The sequence below is a fragment of the Tachysurus vachellii genome, chromosome 11 (genome assembly GCF_030014155.1).
Source record: "Tachysurus vachellii isolate PV-2020 chromosome 11, HZAU_Pvac_v1, whole genome shotgun sequence".
Lineage (NCBI taxonomy): Eukaryota > Metazoa > Chordata > Actinopteri > Siluriformes > Bagridae > Tachysurus > Tachysurus vachellii.
The window spans coordinates 18759670-18782169 of NC_083470.1; the positions used below are offsets into that span (position 1 = coordinate 18759670).

Sequence of the window (22500 nt, forward strand, 5' to 3'; positions counted from 1 at the left end):
TTATTATTATTATTATTATTATTATTATTATTATTATTATTATTATTATTATTATTATAAATGCTTTACAGTACAGCAGATGGCATTAAAATGAATTATTATTAAAACTTTATATGGTTTATTGGTGTTTATAAAATGCTTACAACTACTAATAATACTTACTCATTTACAAATTTGTATTTATGAATACAAGCTTTGTTGATGTGTCACTGACAGTGTGTTGTGTCAATGACAATTTTTCTTCTTTTCTTTCCTCATTACATTGATTATAGCAAATTCCAAAAATGTAAAAATGTATATGATAATGACATATATATAAAGGAGACTAGTAATGCTCCATACTGTAACTGATATCCAACCTCATATGGAAATCTGATTAAAGGAATAAAAGTCCTGTAAATAACCGTAATTAATTCAAGTGCCTAAAAATGTGATGTTTCTAATAAGACAGAATAATAGAATATAGTGTGTATAGGCTTTGTCTTTTTGTTTACAACAACAAACTCACAACTGCAAACAAAATCATGGCTTTGATCACGTCAGTCTGGCCAAGTGTAACCTCAGCAAAGGGTAGCATGTTCAAAGCAGCATCCCAGATTCCCCTGGCTATCTCCATTAGGTTTCTGGTAATTTGCGATGCTTTGGAAAAATCCAATGAATAAAAGCAGATGACTCGGAGGTTACTTACATGATTAGCTCGGTCAGCAGCCATTTAACAGTCGCGTAGAAGGCAAAGTAGGGCTGTGAGGGAGGGAAAAGCCATAAATCACACATAAACAGATGACAGTAAACAACAAGAAGTGTCGGGCTCATGCGGTCGAGTACACACGTAGAAATGCAGTAAATAAAGAGAAGTAATTAGGACTAGGGTGCAAGACATTGGTCAGATCACCCACATACACATACAGTATAGAGGCAAGTACACACACACACACACACACACACACACACACACACATAGGCTGGTGGATATTGCATAGATGTGGCTGCTCTTCATCATTGTGTGGCAAGACCACCCAAGAATGAGAAGGCATGAAAAAAAAGAGAGGAAGAAGAGAAAGCTGAATCAAACAAGACAAAAAAGAGGAGATGCTGCACATTCACACAGACATAACAACTTAATAGCAGTTCACTGTAGGCACTGGTGAGCTTTGTTTCAGTGCTTCTTTTATGCTTACGTCTAACAGACAGCTTGAACTGTCACTGCTCTCGGCGTAGATCCTGCAGATGGCCTGATAGTCATACAGAGTCACCCTAAGAGGGAAAAAATGAAAGAAAGTCCAGACACACACACACACCAGACACACAAAGAAATCAGGTTTAAAAGTCATGAGAAGTAAGAAAGGGAAAAAATGTGTACCGAAACGTGCCAACATTCCAAATTTCAGGCTTTAAAAGCAGATAATTAATAATTACCCAAAAGTTTGTTCAGCTTTACTGAATTGAAATTCAAGTCATTTTCAAGGACTGTAGCAAAATTTCGGCTAATTATTTCACACGACTTTGCCATAAATTGTAAGGTTTGTATAAAAAAAAAAAATCAATCGTTTTAAATCTGTTAAATAATATTGCAAATGCCTTAAAAATGCTAATTAGTTAACATTCTTTTTTAACAGAAAAATAAAAATATTGAATACTTTCTACTTTGAAATTAATATCTTCTTAAGCACCCAGATTAACTGCTGAAGTATTTTAATATCTAACTAATTCCCATGCTTTTGTGTTAAATTCCTAATCTGTTCAATGCGTAGATGGATTTTTTTTTATGACAGTATTTTATGTTTTCAACAACAATTGGCCAGCGTGATGTAAGATGAAAAACAGCTCAGCAATCTCCCAAACCTGTGTGTGAACCCAGTGTAGAGGGCAAGATCAAGGTGAGATGTCTAGACTTGATTCTACTTTCACAATGATGGTGATTTCAGAGTGTGAAAGGTGCTGATGGAAAAGGCAAGCGAATAAGGAACCGTGCTGTGTGTGGAAGCGAATTAGACGATGTTGTGTGCAATAGGTGGAGGATATCTTTCATAACCAGGCCTCCAGGCTAGAAATGGCTGGGTTATCTGTGTGTATGTGTGTGTCTCTGTGTGTGTGTGTGTGTGTGTGTGTGTGTAGGTGTGTTTGAAAGCATGTCAGGTGTTTGTGTCTGAACTTTAATATGCATGTCTGACTGCATTTCTGAGACTGTGGTTCCAAGTGCGAAGAATGTATGACCACATCAGATGCATGTGACTGACAGGGCAGGTGTGTGGAGGGGATTTGGTCGGCTTTGAGGCATACAAACCTGTGTGTGTGATCACTGTCTGGGCTGCTAGCAGATGGAGTTTTGACACCACCCCACACACAGCCTGAGGACAGGTTCGAACCATAGCAGCCACCACTGGAGACGCATAACCGTGACATAGCGTGCAGATGAGATTACGGCTAATCCCTCAGAACTGATGGGATTAACAACCTCGCTCGGTTTTAGGCACGCTGGGAGACGTGAGGCACACGTTTCTGGAAGTTATTATCTCTTGCACTGACTGTTCCTCTTTCACCTTTTAACTATATAGATTTTTGGAGAATGCTTTTATTTTCAAGGAAAAATATCATGCACTAAATAAGTCATTAATTACAAGTAAGAGACTGTAATTAACTGCTTCTGTCTTCCACTATTTTTATAGTTGGTTAGAATCATAGTTGACTGTATGTTCAGTGGAATATTACAGATTAGTAGAAGATACAAACAAAGAAATCTTACTAAAATCTGAAAATTAAGAAATTGTATCATTTCTAATTTTCAGATATTTGATTATGTTAAATGATATGTATAGTATAAGGTTTTCTATGCATATAAATGTACTGTGTCTTGAAAAAAAATTCACCGGCTTAAAAATATCATTCTGTAAATAGTGCTAATAACGGATTTCAAAGTGCTACATAATACTTTTCCAAATATCTGTCCGCTATTTTGATAGCACCATGTCTTTCATGAGAAGATTATTTGTTTAGGTGTGTTCTTTAAAAAAATAATTGTAATAAATCTGTTGGAAAATGAGAAGAAACACCGGAAACATGCACATTGATTTTCACAGCAAGACTTGTACAATTACCACTTTTACATTATTGTGTTATTTTTATTATTATTTTTTAATTTTCAATTTACACTTTAATGGGCAATTTTATGTAGAATTGTGTGATATAATCCTAATTTAATTAATTTCAGTTTCATGTTGCAACACTACAAAATGTGGCAGAATTTCAAGGGGATGAATAATTTTGCAAAGCCAAAGAAAAAAACAAGTATTTATTTTTGTATGCATTTCCTAAAATCATATGACCTTTTATCAATATGCTTGTGTGGAAGTCGAAACATGAATAAAAAATGCACAATCAGCATGAGACAAAACACGTTTCATTCTTGTATATAATTGTGTTGAGCAGTACAACTCTATCTCTATCTTTTTTGCTTTACTGATGGATATATTGAGCATGGTAGTATGTAGTGTTGTGTGTGTGTGTGTGTGTGTATGTGTATGTGTTGGTAGTGGATAATGTCTGGGTTTTAGGCTGAAGGCAAGGGCACACTTGTAAAACTATGCATGGAAAACCCTGCTACATCACCTTTCTTCTGCCCTCCTTCTCCACTTCATCCTCCTCCTCTTCCTCTACCTCCTCCTAACATTCCACACTTAATCATAGCTAATCGTGTCACTGCCCATCGCTGGCGGCTATTCCCATCCCACAGCACGCTTCAGAGGCCCCACTCTCCAGATGTCTGATTGTGTTGAAGAAAGGAAATGTGTGTTTTGCATGTGTGTTTGAGTGTGTGTATGTTATGAAGATAGGGGAAGAGAACACAACTGCAGTCAATATATTATTTGAATGTTAAGCTGATTCCTGATTTTTAAAATAGTAGAGATCGGTATTCATTTAATTTCTACATGCTTCGATTTGTGATCTTTCAACATGTATTTATTTACAATTTAAAATTTAATAAAAATTTAAACCTCTCTGTCTCCCTCTCTCTCTGTCTCTCTCTCTCTGTCTCTCTCTCTCTCTCTCCCCTGTGTGTGGGTGTCTCCAGGTGTTCATGGATTTATTTTTCCAAATTCCACATTATCCCAAATTCCTGTCAAAAAATATGAAATGCTCTTTGTCCCCTTAATAGCTTTGTAAAATATCGTTTTGGGGAAAAATGAAAAGGACAGAGAACAAATCCTTATTGCATATGAAAGTGCATTTGAGTATACAAATACATATATATATATATATATATATATATATATATATATATATATATATATATATATATATATATACCAATCTGGTGGGGTGAAGCTCATCATATACTTCCTCAAAGACATGTGAAGTCAGTTAAGTGCACCTTTTTACAACAACACAAACACACACATATGAAAGCACTACCAACCGTCACCGATCACAGATACCTGTGATCAGCTAATACCTCTGTGATTGATAGAGGCAAATAAGAGAGAGGGTGTGTGAGAGAGAGATAGAGAGAGAGAGAGAGAGAGAGAGAGAGAGAGAGAGAGAGAGATAGTTCCATCGTTCCTGAAAGGGATGATTTCTGGCTATAGGTTTTGGCTTTGTTATCATGCTAAGCTGTGCACTTTATGGGAGGTAGAGACACTTAGAATTCCTTCTAACTAAAATTCCTGAGGCAGTGTGAAATTTGCTTTACCCACCTACCTGAGGGCTCATGCTGTGACACCACCAAGTGTGCTTTCATGGTGTCGCTACTCTCCAGAAGGGTACAAAGATGTACCTCTTTCACTCACTTTTCACAGCTTATCAGGGAGGAGTTAGAGTATTCAGCTGGGGTACAGGACATTTCAGTACAATTGCCCCAATTATGTCTGGGCTGTGACTAAGCTGTGGACTTCCGGAGGACTGATTCCCAGGCTTCAGACAAAGGTGGTGGGTGTGAAGGAAGGCCAAACATTGTCACAGAGTCTCACCATGGTCCATGGTGCAGACTTCCGGACTCTTGCAGCGTAAAGTGGTTGCAATGATACGGCATTGCGAGTGATTTTTCACAAAGGACTGACCACTGCCACGTGGTCAAGAACCTCCAGCTACCCACCATTCCATGCACCACACCCTTGATGATAATTAATGTGGATAATCACCCATTAGATTGTGCCCATCACCTTCCAAGTTGGGCTAATTCATGTAGAAGAGCTGGAGTTCTATGTGATTTCATCCCCCTCTAAGCCAGGTCATCCTGGGGCACCACTGGTTTAATACAATTGACCCACGGATATCCTAGATATGCAAGGAATTATCACACTGGTTCCTGCATTATTTTACCCACTGCTGTTTGCAAAATGCCCTCACGATCACGATCAGGTACCTGCACTCATAGACATTGTTTCCCCACCCCGTAAACAACTCAGGGAGTCATTTGTTTTTAACAAGATGGACCTGATGAGCCCTTACAACCACATTCCAATCTGCAAAGGAGACAAATGGAAGACACTGTTTCTCACCACATGGGGTCATTTTAAATAATTGGTGATGCCGTATGGGCTGATCAATGCTCCTGCAGTATTGAGGCATTCAGAGGTTTACTGAACCACTTCATCATAGTTTACATAGACAACATTTTAATTCACTCCTTAAGGACTTTAAGGTATTTAATACCCTTTTACACCCACACCAGTCATGCTTGTCTAGTACTATCCAGGATACTACAAAATCAACTTTTTCTAAAAGCTGAAAAGTGTGAGTACCAGCAAGGTGTGTGTTGCAAGGGAATGGCCAAACCCATCCAGTGTCAAGGAACCACAAAGATTTCTAAGCTTTGCAAAGGACAGTTTACAGTTTCTCTACAGAAGGTTCATACAAAATTACAGCATAGTAGTAGCACCCCTCACATCCTTCTTATGTGGCAAGCATGAACAGTAAACAGTAAACTGTTCACCAGTGCTTTCTTCTTTTCTTCTCTAAGCAGTAAAGGCCAGATGAGGCCAATTACAGCATTGAATACAGAGAACTACTGTCCATTAAAGAAGCACTATTTCAGGTTATAACACATTACAAAAACATGGAGTACATAAAGAATGCAAAATGAGTGAACCGACAGCAGGCCTGATGGACATTATTTGCGTATCAACCAGGAACCAAGAACAGCAAGGTCAATGCCCTCTAAGCCCAATGATCTCCACCAATGAACATTGGTTCACACTTGCCTCAGCTCAGGCTATCCCAGCACTAAAAGAACCAGAAGCTGGTGCAAAAGGCATCCAAGGCAACACTAGTGACAAACCAGAGATACATTGAGGCCTATACTATATGTGTCCAGTCAAGGACACCTTGGTCACCACTAGCTGGCTTTCTGGAGGCACTCCCAATGCCGCAGTGCCCCTAGGCACATATTGCGGTAGATTATGTTAAGGACCTACCCAAATTGCACGGCTACACCACCATCCTGGTGATTGTTAATTTTTCTAAAGGTTGCATGTTGGTGCCACTGAATGGTCTCCCCACAACCAAAGAAACAGCCACAACCCTATCCGACCACATATTCAGGAACTATGGTTTCCCAGAGAACATTGAATCCTACTAAGAGTCTCAATGCACTTCTCAAGTCTGGAGGGCATTCCGCAAAATCCTGGGCAATAATTTAAGCCGAACTTCAAGCTACCACCCTTAATCCAAGAACCTGCAGCCAAGAACAACAACAGTGTAGCGAGTAGCTCCCATGGTCCAAATATGCCCTAATATATTCCCTGATGTGATTCCCTGACATCTTTGCACCCTTTTAGTGCATCCCCACTTACCAACTGCCTCTGTTTCTATGGTCTGTGGAACCATCCAACATCCAAGTGACCAAGGACTGGTTCCAGAATAACAAAAGGGTATGAGTGTAAGGGTAAGAGTGCTCATGTCCACTTCCAGAGGGCAGTGCAACACAAGAGCTACAAGCTGGAGATGCCCCCACTCACAGTACTGATCAGGGGACATGGTCTGGTTCTCCACCAAGAAACTCCACCTTAAACTACCAAGTCAAAAGATTAAACCAAGGTATATTGAAGCCTTTAAAGTCCTGTGACAGGTTAACCTGCTCACTTATAGATTACAGATACCAGGCAGTTACCATATCTTGTCTTTATTCCACACCTCCCTCCTGAAACCTGCCCAGGAGGCTGACAAACACAAGAACACTGATCTCATGCCCCCACCACCACTGGAGATAGACGGCGCACCAGCATATCTGGTCAACTCACTTCTGGAAGAAGAAGAGGACATCTGCATTGCTTGGTCATTTGGGAGGGGAAAACCAAGACCGGCAAACTCCAAGACCCATGGGGGCATCCCAGGAGAAGAACATTGGTACTTGTTCCTAATGGGGGATTCTGTTAGAACTATGCCTGCACATTCCCCTCTCTGCCACAAGAGAGAGCCCTCACCAGACTACCGAAAACTTGCAATTCACAGGGACTTGAATTGGGACTTCCAGATTTATAGACTTATAAACCACGCTCTGTCCATTGTTTGAGGTAAAATATTGTTAGTGTTTATCCTGCATTACCAAGCCTTATTTCCATTGTTTGCTTTGTTGTGTTTCATCCTATTTTGCTGTTCAGTTTTTTTTGTATTTTGGATTGTGTTGGATTTGTTTGACATGCAGATTGCTTCCTATGTTATATCCTTGTCTTTTTTCTGATTTTGCCTCTGCCTCTTGTTTTGGACTGTTCACTCTTGATTAAACTCCGCAAATGGATTAATTAACTGCCCTTCCTGGCCCACCATTATGATAAGATAAAATAAGATTAGATAAGATAAGATAAGATAAGATAAGATAAGATAAGATAAGATAAGATAAGATAAGATAAGATAATGTGTAGTAGTTCTCTGTTGACTCCAATGACTCAACAATTTTCCCTTTTTTTCCATATTAATCTAGCTCATATATAATCACACACGTGGGACACAGCCCAGTTTTTCAATGTCTCCCTGCTTCGCTGCAGAACAGGAATCATTGAGACCTTGAACTTCACACTGACACTTTCAGGAAGTATTATAGTATCAGTGATGTCTAGGGTTGGATATAATTTATCATACTGAGTCTATTTCATTTAAAACAAGCTTTGAGAGACTGTATTAACCTAAGGAACTTCTTCTTACAAATGCTTAGTGAATAGGTATAAGTGGATTTTCTTACCTTTTAAAAGAACCCATGGATAGTAGTTTGCTCATGACGGCACCCTCTGCCTCCCCAAAGAAGACACCCGTCTGAGAGACAGAGCAATTAAAAAAGAGAAACAAGAGCAATTAAAACAGTAACAAAAAAATAGTTTAAAACAAACTGTGTGCAATGTGGAGAATAAAAACTAAAAGGAGAATAAAGATCCTCAAAGACACATGTACAGAAAAAGTTCGGGAGGGACATGGACGTGTGCATGTGTGTGCGTGTGTGTGTGTGTATGTAGTGGTGCAACACATTTGCAAAGCCATGTAAAAAAAAAATCATGAGTAACACAATGTTCTGTTACATAACAGAAGGATTCATCCTGCGAAACATATGACTCATAAATACAACATCAAGCTACAGTAATACTGCATTAAAATACATCTAATGTGTAATTACAGTATAAAACTTGCAGAAAGGAGTAAATGCATTCTCTGTCATATTCAGAATGTAATTATGGATAGAATATTTTTGTATTGAATTGAAGATTATTTTTTGTATTGAATTGAACTGCACAAAAATAAAGATATAGTACAGTAAACAAAAGTCTAAATAAATATTGCATAATAGTTATAACACATGTATGTAATATTGTATTGCTTATAAGCTTCCCAGACAAAAAAAAAATACATTTACTAATATTTGATTACACCATTTATCACCTTAATCACATGCACGTCCTGTTACATACGGTATGCACGCCATTGTCACCCTGTCAACTATAGCTCTCTCGGCTAGAGTGGGTGACCTATTTAGGTGCTCCTACTACTATTGCAAATAATCCCACAAGTCTTTGGGAAATTTAGGTCTGGTGATTTTGTAGGTGAGTCAAAGTGTCCCAGTGTTCATTTATACTTGCTGAACAAACAGCACACAGAAATTAGTATAAAGCATAGGTCTGAAAGCCTATCCAATGTATGTACTGTAAAGATTTTTAAACACAACTAACACAACTATCTATGTGTATTACCTAAATATTACCTAAATTATTTTGTTAACAGAACATTACTTAAAATTTACTTACTTAATTACTAAAATATTTTTAAAATACAAAAATCCTACTATTTTTGAAATAATCTACCTAACATGGAGTAACCAAATCAATGATACTTATGGATGCAACAGTTTTGTTGTTGTTGCTGTTTTGTATGCGTACCTTATTATCATTAAAAATAGGATATATTCATTTAATGAAAGTAGTACCATAGAAGAGTCTTCTGATACAAGGATAAAGCCGTTGTTGTCTATGAGGTAGCAATTTATATCCTGAAAAATAAAAAGAAGAAATAGTGAAGAATGTTAATGACAGTGTTAGTTGATAAAGTATAAACACAAAATCTAGGTATAGTGGGGACCAAAAATCTGAGACCACATTGAAAATCTTGGATTTTATTTATTTATTTATTTTTATTTTGAAAATGGACAGAAGTTTTTAGAATACTAAAATATTCAAGACAAAGAAATTAAATATTCAAAGTATTGAATATTTAATATTTTGCATTATTTCTAGGTCTCTATTTAAATGTAAGCAAATATGTGATAGTGACCAGGTTAACTGCTTTGTATAAACGGTCAGATGTTCATCATATCTGATCTCTTCTATTGAAGCACCGGATTAGACAAAATGCTGAAAAGAATTATTAAATTAGAAAAGTATGCAAAACAGAAGCAATTTAACTTTCGCTCTGACTTCTGCACCCCTCTGTATGTATGTATGTATGTATGTATGTATGTATGTATGTATTTATGTGTGTTTGTTTGTTTGTCTATGAACACATGCTTTCAAATACTACTTATAATAATTTATGTTCAAAAGAATGATCAGTGATAGACTGTGCATAGAGGAATTATGCAATGCATCCTCACATCATCATCACAGCTGATGGAACACTTCCCATCCAGGGTAGCACACTACAGTGTGAAACAAAAACATTACACAGACAACAAAATACAAGCAGACTGTATTGTGGGTCATTTATGAAATTTGTAAATGTCTCATAAGCGTATATTAGTTTTATGCTCTTAAGAATTCCATTCTACTGTATTCAACATAATAGCAATAAACAAAATGAATTGTTTATGACTTAATAAGGAGACATGGAGTAAAATCTTTAAAATGACTCGTTATCCGAGTTTATATTATTTATTAACTCTATGTATCTGTCATTTGTGTAAATTCAGTTTCTTGTGTAAATCCAGTCTCAAATAAAACACAGAATTCACTTTTTATGAATGTAATGTATGTATATACAGTATGCAATGTCCCCAACTGTATAACTATTTCGAATGTAAAAATGTATTTATTTTATTTATTTTTAAATTGAACCTGAATTTCTATCATTTTAACTTACTGATAATACTTCTCACTGGTCAGCAGAGAACAGCAGGGATATTAAATAAGTAAAATATTTGAAGAGATTTGAAATGGTGTCCAGTGATGAAAACTCTGCTGATGGTAAACTAATTGCATTAAAACATATTTTACAAGTATCATAGCTTTACTCAATCTAAATGTCAAGCTGTGTTTGTATATGTGTGTGTGTGTGTGTGTGTGTGTGTGTGTGTGTGTGTGTGTGTGTGTGTGTGTGTGTGTGTGTGTGAAAGAGTGTTGTGGGCCCTAACCTGTCTGCTGGCAGTCCAGAATTTTCTCTGAAAGAATTCCAACTTCATCTGTATCCCCACAGCTAGAGCAAGCACACATTCAAAACATGTCATGTTCAAAAATAGTCAATGTGTCATGTTATTTACTTAACACCAATATGAAGGTTTTTCAATTTCGCAATCATCAAAGCTTCATTAACAATGACAAAATCAGGACTCATTAATCTTCATGATGTTTATGGATACGGTGCCTTAACTGAATAATATTTAGTAAGGTGGTACGATCTGACCCATTAAATATTGAAACCGTACTCCAAGCTTCTACATTTTGTTCAATAAGGAGTAGAAAAACATATTCCTTCTCACCTCCATGCCTTATACTGTATACTCAGAACCAGTTCTCTGAGCCAATCATGTACTGTATATAATACCACAACATGATGGTTTAAGGCCAAGTAAAATATGTCATGCTGAAGACTTATGAGTTACTAAATTACTGATTATGGATTTCAACTTGTTGACAAAGGCATTCCTCCTGTCCATGTAAAGAATTATTTTAATCTCTGTGTGAAATAGAGCTAAAGGAGAATGGTCTGATTGTCAAAGGATACCTCAGAAGCCATCAGCAATAATTGTGCACTATCAGAAGTGTCAAAATGATGGAGGAAGATATCACTTGGTACTAAGTGTGACTAAGGCATTGCTCAGATTTTCTGACCGATCGACACAACATGCAAAATAACTGCGGCATTTCCAGGTCTTGCTGCAAAGTATACACAGAAATATAGGGGATTAAGCAAACCAGAAAACTATTATGGTAATCAAATATAAATGAATTAGAGTGCATTCATGTGTTTATGTGAGTTAAAGAAGCAGTTTACATGTTCAGAAAAGAATAATGCACACTGTATTATGTGCAGTATTCAAAGTTCTTGGCACCTTTCATAAAAATAAGCAAAAACTATTGTATAAAATAAATAATAGCACACTTTACATAGTTTAAGTGTTTTACTCAGGAATTCCAGTAAGATAAGCTATTTATTGTTGATCAAACAAGAAGTCATGCTCATTATAACTATTTACAACTACATTTTTTTAATTACATTTTTTACATTTTTTAATTACCGCTTTTTCTCTCAACACATGATTAACACCAAATATGGGAAATGTTAAACAAATTCAAAGTAATCGTCTAGAAATTATTACTTTATTAATCCTTTGCTCTCAGTCCCAAGGAATTCTGTTGCCTTTAACCATGTTCTGTTTCCCTAGGCTTTAACTATGAGGTTGCACACATGTAAAATCCCTTTGTTACACAAGAAGAAAGCACTTTAAACACTAAATTAGCAGAAATTGTGTAATGGATCAATCAATCTATCTATCAATATATGTGTCACAGTGTTTAGGATGGTGTGTAGGGTTGAGACCTAATAAATATAATGCTACAGTATGTCGCTTATTGAGTCAATAAGGTACTTGATTCATCCCATATTTCTATATACGTTGTTTCATACATACAGTATATAGAGTTTTCACAGTGGTGACAATAAACAGGGTGTAATAGTGAATAAGGTCAAACCACTTTGACAAGAAATGGTAGAGAAGCTCAGAATAAGTGGTATGGGGCACAGAAGGATACGTTCACTGTGTGAGATTACACATCAATGCCATTGTTGCCCTGGTTACAGAGACCCAATCATGTGATTGGAAAACAAATAAAAAACAGTGGAGGAGCCAGATCTTGAAATGTGGGTGGGAAAGGGTTTGAAGAGGAAACTTAGACGGCAACGTCACTCAAAAGAACCTGAATGAACACAAGAAAACGGCTGAGGATTTGAACAGTTCAGCAAGAGTACACATGGTCTAAATCACTTCTTTTATTATTACAGAATAAAACAATTGATTTATTTGCAATAATTAGTAATAGAATCGCCCTGTCCTCTAGGGACACTTCAGCCAGGAAAAATATTTAAAATAGTAATGAAAACAATGAATTTGGGAGGCAAAATACCACTGAAACATCTTGATTAATTTGAGTGTTTTCGTCGATTTTATGAAGAACGACATAATTCTAAAACATTATCTGAGCTATATAATTCATACTGGTGTTCATAAATTACCTGCCTAATGGTTTAAAAATGATGACAAGCAAACAACAGAGCAGGTTTAGAAAGTGCAGGTCTGAAGCAGAATAAATGAACATGTAACAAAAAAGAAAAATAAGAAGGAATCATTAGTAGGCACACTGACTCAAATTCAATGTGTGAACAACGTGTGAAACGAAGGACTGAGTAGAACAATACAGAACAGAATGAAGGGAGAAAAAAGTAGCATTAAGAGTAACAATCAGGCTTAGCTGAAGTTGATTGACTGTATTAGGACTAAATATCATACAGTATACAAGGTTTGATATGAAGATGACAGATATAGAGCGCCTTCTAACTTGCACTAGGCCCTGCCTTCTTGGGTTGACCCTGATTTGGAGAATCATTGTAATGAAATAGCCAGAATGGCCCACTGGGATATCTATCCATTCATCATTTATCATATATCCTACTAAGGGTTACCTACACCAGGGTACTCAGGCAGGGGGCACTCAGGAGTACCCAGAGGAAACCCCTAAAGCACAAGGAGAAAATGCAAACTCTGCACACACAGCATAGAGGCTGGAATCAAACCCCAAACCCCAGTTTTATGATTAAAAATAACATGTACAGAACATAGCCATAATGTTGATAAGCCTTTTTATTGCAGTTTAAAATTTAACTTCAGTGGTAATAGCAATAGGGTGCACAAAAGTGTCCAACATAAATAATAAAAATGACAGTACTAACCATCAAGTTATGCTTGCGCTAACACAAAAAAATCATATTGAAAAACAAAAAACTGAAAATCTGGGAGATCATCTGTCTGAAAGTGGGTGCTTTTATGTTGCTGGGTATTTTTGGGACCTAATGGTTTGCTAAAACTGGTACCACGTACTCTGACATGCGCTAAATGGGGAGCACCACATTTATTTTCCTCCACTTCAAGCACTGACACCAAATGTACAAGCTGTGTTTAAAAAAAAATCATCTACAGCACTTGTTAGTAAAAGCTGGAAAGCAGGTAATTAATGGTAATTATTTACAATCAAACTTACTTTTCAGAAGTAAACCAAGTTTTTTAGATACTTTACGAATGTTCATGGGTTTCAATACAAAATTATTCTTAAAGGTTTGTTTTTCCAAATAAAAGAACAGAATTACTTTGCAACCATTTTTAGTTTAAATATTTAGCCTTATCTTATAAAACCCATGCATAAAAAAAAAATCCTAGTCCTTCTCTGGACACTGTGACTGAGCACTTACAATACACTGACCTTGCATTACATAGGTCTAGAAATCACACTTACAAAAAATTAAAATCACGTTCTCTACAGTGCTCAAAAGAGCAAAGCAGCAGTCCTGCTACTGCTCAGTTGTAAGTACTTAAAAAAAAAAATTAAAATCAGATTTGTTCCTGGCTTCTAAATGAATGGCCACATAGTGGGATTTTTTACAGAACCCAGAGACATTTTGAGTAAACGTTAGCAAACGTGTTGCACTTGATATGGCTGTTCAGCTCTCATCACAGCTGCTGGTTATATGAGTGGAAAGAGCAGGTGTAGTTCATTCTGCTTCTGCAAGTACATGCTTCCAATAACCAATCAATGATTAAGATAATCACATTCCCAATAATCACATACTGATCATTATTAATCCCAATACCCAATTACTGATTACCATTGATTGCATTGGCCAAATACTGATTAACATTTTTCCCACTGGCCAAATACTGATTATCATTGTTCCCACTGACTAAATATAGATTAACATTGCTCCCAATGACCAATTGCTGATTTAATTTAATCCCAAAGAACAAGAATGGATTACCGTTGTTTCCCAACAACTCATGAGTCATCACCACTGTTCCCAAAGGCCAATCTCAGATTGCTATTTTTCACAATAACTAATTACTTTCTAAAGATCAACCAATGATGACATTCCTGTAAAGCTTTGCAAAGATTTGTGACAATGTCCATTGTTAAAAGAGCTCTACAAATAAAAATAAACTAAACTGAATCACCAGTTATGCCCAATAAACTATCACTGATTTGGTGGACAAAGGAATTGAACTCACAACCTTCCGATTGGTAGCCCAACACCTTAACCACTAGGCTACCACAGCCTATATAACATTCATTCATTCATTCATTCATTTTCTACTGCTTATCCGAACTACCTCGGGTCACGGGGAGCCTGTGCCTATCTCAGGCGTCATCGGGCATCAAGGCAGGATACACCCTGGACGGAGTGCCAACCCATCGCAGGGAACACACACACTCTCATTCACTCACGCACTCACACACTACGGACAATTTTCCAGAGATGCCAATCAACCTACCATGCATATCTTTGGACCGGGGGAGGAAACCGGAGTACCCGGAGGAAACCCCCGAGGCACGGGGAGAACATGCAAACTCCACACACACAAGGCGGAGGCGGGAATCGAACCCCCAACCCTGGAGGTGTGAGGCAATCGTGCAAACCATTAAGCCACCGTGCAACCCCCACACCTATATATCAATTTACTTTTTCTATTTTAAAAAATTCTATTCTATTTTAAGCATATATTAGTGTTTCAAAAACAGTTGATTAGCACTAACAGGTGATTCAAAGTCAGAGTATGGATGGCACTAAATTGGGGCACTAAAGCAAGTTTCAAGGGTGACATCTGCTACCTCGTGTAGCCATGTGTCCATGCCTTTGGGTCATGCATAAATAAGTGTTCAGGAATGTTCATGTTCTGACCGTACCTAAGTGATGGGTATTTTTGTGTGTAGGAGATATACATTATCTACAGTTGTGTGCAGGACATTGTCGATTTGTAAAGCAGATATATGTGACATATTTTACTGACAGGTTCAACTAGGACAAAATGTACCCAGTGATGCTTACAAAACTTCAGAGCTTATCATGTGCCAGACCAGAAGAAGAAGCAGCATAGATATGGGCTAATTCAAAAATACACTTCATTATAATAAGCAATGCTGATCAACACACATCAAGACAAAAGATACGTTAACGACACTGAAAACCAAGAAAACAAAAGTCTGACAAATTCTTAAAAAAAAAAAAAAAAAGGAATATAAGATGGAAGTAGCTGTAAACAAAATCCAAGAGGTACACTTAATAAAGGTGTGTGAAAAAGAGCGAAGTACAAATAGGAGTTTAAAATGAGTCTGTAACAACAGACAGGTGTGGTTGATGAGGAAAATGTGTTCATATAGTGCATAATAAAGATAACATAATAAAACATAGCAAGTTTTATGGATTCTCCCAAGTAAGGGGACCAAAAGGAGATGGGAAAACAAAAGAAATGTCAATGGTTACCTCACACCATCTGTGGCTGATACTCTAGTAGTGTCAGCCACTAGTACTACTAGTAGAAGTATTCTGGTTCTACTAACATTGTTGGCTCAGTGGTACACATTTCAGGTGAATCCAAGGCTGTCCATCCATCTATCCATCCATCCATGTATCCATCCATCCATCCATCCATCCATCCATCCATCCATCCATCAGCACAGCTGCTCTATTACAAAAAAAAAACACCAAGGTACACCAAAAAGCCAAACACAGAAAGAGCAGTTACCCCTGGAGCTGCTGGTGCTGTTCCTGCAATGACCACACAGAAGAGAATGGAGACCTGCCAACACTTATGGAATCAGTCCAGAGTTGTCATGCCCTGACATTTGCCTCTAACGATAATGCAAAAAGAAAGGGTTGCGCATGTCCTATACTGTATAATTGCTTGACACAAATGAGTTTCAAAACCTACCTCTTTAAACAATATGCAGTATTATTGCATACATTTATGCCGTTTCTATGCACGTGCACCCTTCCAAGTGTACATACAGTATGTGTTGCATTGTATTGTACTGTACATCTAGATTAACTTGACATATGACTGGATTTTGGTTATTCACCATCACAGGACTTTGATGTACATTTGATAATTATATTTTCATATATCATATCATTAACTGTTTTAAAGAATTCCAATTTTTTTTTTTTGTAACTTAAATTGAGTACTGTCTCTTCTTACACAGATAATGATTTATTCATCTCCTCACATGCATATATATACACTCACCGGCCACTTTATTAGGTACACCTGTCCAACTGCTTGTTAACGCAAATTTCTAATCAGCCAATCACATGGCAGCAACTCAATGCATTTAGGCATGTAGACATGGTCAAGACGATCTGCTGCAGTTCGAACCGAGCGTCAGAATGGGGAAGAAAGGTGATTTAAGTGACTTTGAACGTGGCATGGTTGTTGGTGCCAGACGGGCTGGTCTGAGTATTTCAGAAACTGCTGATCTACTGGGATTTTCACGCACATTCCATCTCTGGGGTTTACAGAGAATGGTCCGAAAAAGAGAAAATATCCAGTGAGCGACAGTTTTGTGGGCGCAAATGCCTTGTTGATGCCAGAGGTCAGAGGAGAATGGCCAGACTGGTTCGAGCTGATAGAAAGGCAACAGTAACTTTAATAACCACTCATTACAACCGAGGTATGCAGAAGAGCATCTCTGAACTTGTTTTATATATGTATATATAAAACAATGCCTAAATCCCATCAAGGAAAACTGGACTTCAGTGTATTAGTCTAATGCAAAAAGAGCAATAATATTTACTGGTAATGTTTCTGATTTTATCTTGTGACCTTCTTCCACGATCTATTATTGAATTCTGCACTGAAGCAAATGTTTAAAATTAGGATTGTTAAGAATAATATTCTATTTTCAGGTTTTACAAAAAAATCCTCAATTTGTTACAATATACAGGGATGATAGATGTTTTTGAGTAATGATGTTAAAATGGGATGCTTCTGCTAGAGCTGTTTTGTAGGATCTGGCACGTTCTCATGCGTATTGTAAACGCTGTACACACAGCTTTGCTTTAGGCTTGCATGATGCAAATGTGTGCGTTCATGCATGTGTGTGTTTGTGTGTGTGTGTCTGTAGGAGTGTCTGTGTGAGAGAGATTAAGAGAGAGAGATAAAGAGAGAGAAAGAGGAGGGCAAAGTAAAGATAGACACAGAGAAAGAGAGAGTGATGCTGGAGGCATGTTCTGTCCGTTCCCTTCTTGCCATCAGTATTTGATGTCTATGCAGGGTAAAGGCTAATAGGAGCTCGAGTGCTGGATAGAAATATCTGGATCGCAGCTCACTCATCTCTGCATGAGCATGACTATGTGTGAGAAAGAGAGAGAAGGAAATATAGAGACAAAAAGAGAGATAGAAATAAAGATCGAATGAGTTTGAATGTGAAGGTATTTTGGAGACTTGTGTGGGAAGAACACACTGGATGTACGGCAATGATAAAGAAAACAGAAATAACAAAGGCAAGGCATGTGAAGGTATTTTGTACAGTGGGGGCAGGGGGAGAGGATTATTCCAGTGGGTATGTGAAAGCCTTGGCCGCTTTTCCAGTGGGCTTTAAGAGCACAGCTGTCCATTGTACACTCACTGTCACTCTCTGCAACATGCATAGATAGACAGACAGACAGACAGACAGACAGACAGACAGACAGACAGACAGACAGATAGATAGATAGATAGATAGATAGATAGATAGATAGATAGATAGATAGATAGATAGATAGATAGATAGATAGAGTACTTAGAGTGGATGAAGAAATCAGAAAGGGAGGGAGAGAGCAAAGCAAACAAGGAGAGATCAAGAAAGCAAGAGAAAGAGAGAGACAGAGAGAGAGAGAGAGAGAGAGAGAGAGAGAGAGAGAGAGAGAGAGAGAGAGAGAGCTCCATTCTCAAACCTCCACATTGCCATACACAGTGGACTAACCCTGGACACACTAAGCGGAGGAGTGGTCAGGGAGCCATGACAGGTAAGTTCTAATAGCACCATCATGACTTTAAAACCATTAAGATTAACATCCATTTCATTTTCAGCGTAATGTTTACAATCTGTAGTAACAACAAGAGCAAATGTAGTACATGGCAAAAAAATAATAAGGACTAAAGACTAAAGTGTTTCTTCGGCCATTCTAACGCATAAGCATTGAGTTTAACTCAGTGTGCTAGTACACTTGTAAGAAAAGCATTTTATGACAAACCCATGGATGAGAGCACAGAGCTATAATTAGACATATCAAGCTGTGACTAACTGCAATGGGAGTTTTTACATAATGTGTTGTGATGCTGAATATGCCATTTTCTGCACTGCATCTGTCAATAAAATATGGGATGATGCTTTTAGAAAATGAAGCTAAAATGAAGGCTGCTTTATCAGATCATAGTGTATGGAGAAAAAGATAAATAGGATGCTCTATTTTGTGCTAAAATATGGTGTAACAAAAGCAACAAGAGTGACAGAGCATGATTGCTTAACTTTGTGATTGTGTCCTAAATTTCAGCTTTAGCATAAGCCAAAACTATCATTTAGAATTATTTAAGCATTATCAATTCACAAAGCGAAACCTTACAAAGAAGCACAAGGAAATGACCCCTTTGAGAAAAATCATCACTAACATAAACTAAATGTATAGGAAGATATAACTATGAACAATGCCAGTCATATATTCTACAAAGCTTCTGTTGCTTGTTGCTTTTAGATATCATGAAAATGTTGGCATTGAATCTACCTCTGACGTATCGGGATATAAAAAGTAGAAACTGTTGACAAGCAACTGAAAATTTGACACAAATTAGTACATACGGTGTATTCGCATTAAGCACTTAAAGCAGTCTAATTTCACCAAGATTCTTTACAAGCATCAGAGTAGGACTGACCACAGATCACATCGTATATCTCACTAGTGTCCTATCATCTTGTAACTTTATCTAGGTACGTTGCTTCTTATGTGTAGGAGAGATTTGACCCACAGTGCACTCTTACAGCATGCTATTAATACACTAAAAAATATTTTAACGAGCCAGCAACACATGCACAAGCCACAAGGAACATGTTGTGATTGTTTTCATGTCCTTATACTGATGCCATAAAACAAGTGCTAGCATGCTATCCGGCATAAACTGTAGTTTATTTATTTATCTATCTATCTATCTATCTATCTATCTATCTATCTATCTATCTATCTATCTATCTATCTATCTATTTATTTATTTATTTATAGAAAGTAATGGATATTTCATTGAACTTATTTCATAGTAATACAACCATGCCATTTGCTTTAAAATATCTATTGTAGGGCGTCTCAATTGACTCAAAAATAGTGTTATTTATTTACTAACATGTTGAAATTGAAATTTATAAAACAGCAAATTTTGAGTAATGCAGAATGCTTTATGCCACGTTCAACTTCCCATGAAAAGTGAGACATTTGTCGTTTTCATTTAAACCATGAAGAACACAACAACCATGGACACCTCCGTTGTACGTCTTTCATTGGCAAGTTAGTGATGAGTGTTAGCCTGTATAGTCACTATTATAGATTACAGATTTCACAAGTTAATATGTCTATAGGTTGACGGACATAAGGCAAACGCTAGTATGGATGGTATAATTAATTCCAGAGTACAGAAATTCTGCTTTGTTTATTGCTGATACGTTGAGACGCCATGTTGACATATGTTCTGTAAAAATGCCCCGACAGCAGATCTGCTACAAATATCCTTATGTTTATGTTTAAAATCTCTGAACTACATGTATTTGTATATTTGATGCTATTTACACATATGTATGTGCTGCTTTGATCTAACATGCAATAGCTTTTCTTTGGGTCTACACCCAGACAGCGGCAAGCTAGTTAATAACTTTGGGTTTAGATGGATTAATTTACAAAACAACAATGTATAAGAGCGTATAAATTAGTGTATGATGTATGGTGGCATTTTAAGCTCCAGAACATGAGAATCAACATCAGCTTTTGTGTTTTTATCCCTTAGGAGGTTTGTTCCTGACACTGTCCACCCTGTTACTGGTCCAGGCTGTCTCCTCCTGCCCGAAGGAGTGCTGGTGTGACAGTCATGCCAAAGTGGTGGATTGCAGAGGACGAGGATTGTATGAAATTCCGCACAAGCTTTATCCAGACACTCTGGAGCTACACCTTCAGGACAACCACATACGAGGCATCGGTTCCATGTCTTTCCGGGAAACACCATACCTGCGAGTTCTGGATCTGGCCAACAACAGCATCACTATGATTTCTCCCAGTGCCCTTCTAGGGCTTAGGACCTTAAAGACCCTGATCCTGGCCAACAACTCTATCCGGGAAGTGGATCGCCGGTTATTGGGCTCGATACGCAATCTAACACACTTGGACCTGTCTCATAACTACATAGCAGGGCTGCCAGGAGCACTAGCTGATAGTTTCCACCATCTAACCCACTTTTCATTGCACTATAACCGGCTGACAAAGCTGGATCGCATTCATCTGGATGCCCTTGGGAGCCTACAGGTGCTGCACCTGACGAATAATCCCTGGAAGTGCGATTGTCACATGATAGGGCTTAAGCTATGGTTGGAAACATTCACTTTTAAAGGTAAGAATGAAGCTAGGGTAAAGTAATACATATTATCACTTCAACTATATTTTTATGGCTACAGAAGCAGTATTTCACAGCAAAGGTTAAATGTGCAAAGGAGAATCATCTTATATGTTCGGCTGGACAAATGGACAAATGGAAAATGAGCAGATTTGTTTGAGCTCCGGGGAAGGATATATTCACTCATATAATCATTCTTTACATCTGTGGTGAGGAGAAAAGCATCTAAACTTCACAAATCATTGAACCTTGAGGTGGATGGGCTACAACATAAGAAGACCACATCAGGTTCCACTCCTGCCAGCCAAGAACAGGAATCTGAAGGAATCATAAATCTGGCTATCTGAATGCTGAAAAAAACTCATTTAAAGCTTGGGTTTTAAAGCTGACCTTAATGGAGTCCAATGTGGTCTTCTGCTGTAGCCCATCCACCCCAAAGATTGATTATTTTTGAGTACTGAGATGCTTTTCTGCTCACTAAAAAAGAATGATTGTAAAGAATGATTATTTGAGTTATTATCTCCTTCCTGGCAGCTCAAACCAATGTGACCATTTCTGGCCCTCTCTTATAAGCAGGACATTGACACCCACAGAACTGTCACTTTTTCTTTTATTATTTTTTTTATTTTTACACTATCCTGTGTAAACTCTAAAGACTGTTTTGTATGAATATCCCAGAAGATCTGCAGTTTCTGAAATACTCAAACCAGCCTGTCTGGCACCAACATCCATTCCACGATTAATGTCACAGAGATCACACTTATTCCTTATTCTGATGCTTGATGTGAACATTAACTGAAGCTCTTGACCTGTATCTGCATGTTTTAATGTGCTGTGCTGCTGCTACATGATCGACTGATTGGATAACTACATAAATGAGCTTGTACATATGTTCCTATTAATGTATATAGTAAATGTATTGGACTATAATAAATTTATCAACTCAAGAAAGCAAAGGAGAGATGGTATAAAAGTAGGTTCCTGGAAATCAACAGGAGCCCAACAGCACCTGATCATACATCAACATTACTGTAAGCAATTCAAAATGTCCGTCAAACTCGTTCACATAATCTTACAACATTACAGTCATAAATGTAAATCTTACAGTTTAACTTGAGCAACGTAGAAAATGTCTGCATTAA

General features: G+C 37.4%; 2 protein-coding genes across 2 annotated transcripts in view; one reads left to right on the forward strand and one right to left on the reverse strand.

Moving 5' to 3' along the window:
• The window catches only part of cacna2d3a (calcium channel, voltage-dependent, alpha 2/delta subunit 3a), a 210801-nt gene that overhangs the window by 18178 nt on the left and 170123 nt on the right, over positions 1-22500 (reverse strand). The window contains exons 27-32 of the mRNA XM_060881760.1: positions 10823-10884; positions 10067-10111; positions 9404-9466; positions 8174-8244; positions 1179-1254; positions 689-741 (exon numbers count right to left, since the gene is read on the reverse strand). Coding sequence (XP_060737743.1) covers positions 689-741; positions 1179-1254; positions 8174-8244; positions 9404-9466; positions 10067-10111; positions 10823-10884 — 370 coding nt within the window. The remainder of the gene's footprint in view (positions 1-688; positions 742-1178; positions 1255-8173; positions 8245-9403; positions 9467-10066; positions 10112-10822; positions 10885-22500) is intronic.
• Positions 18383-22500, forward strand: part of LOC132853794 (leucine-rich repeat and transmembrane domain-containing protein 1) — a 13862-nt gene continuing 9744 nt past the window's right edge. Inside the window, exons 1-2 of the mRNA XM_060881759.1 lie at positions 18383-18738; positions 20759-21355. Coding sequence (XP_060737742.1) covers positions 18522-18738; positions 20759-21355 — 814 coding nt within the window. The 5' untranslated portion in view covers positions 18383-18521. The remainder of the gene's footprint in view (positions 18739-20758; positions 21356-22500) is intronic.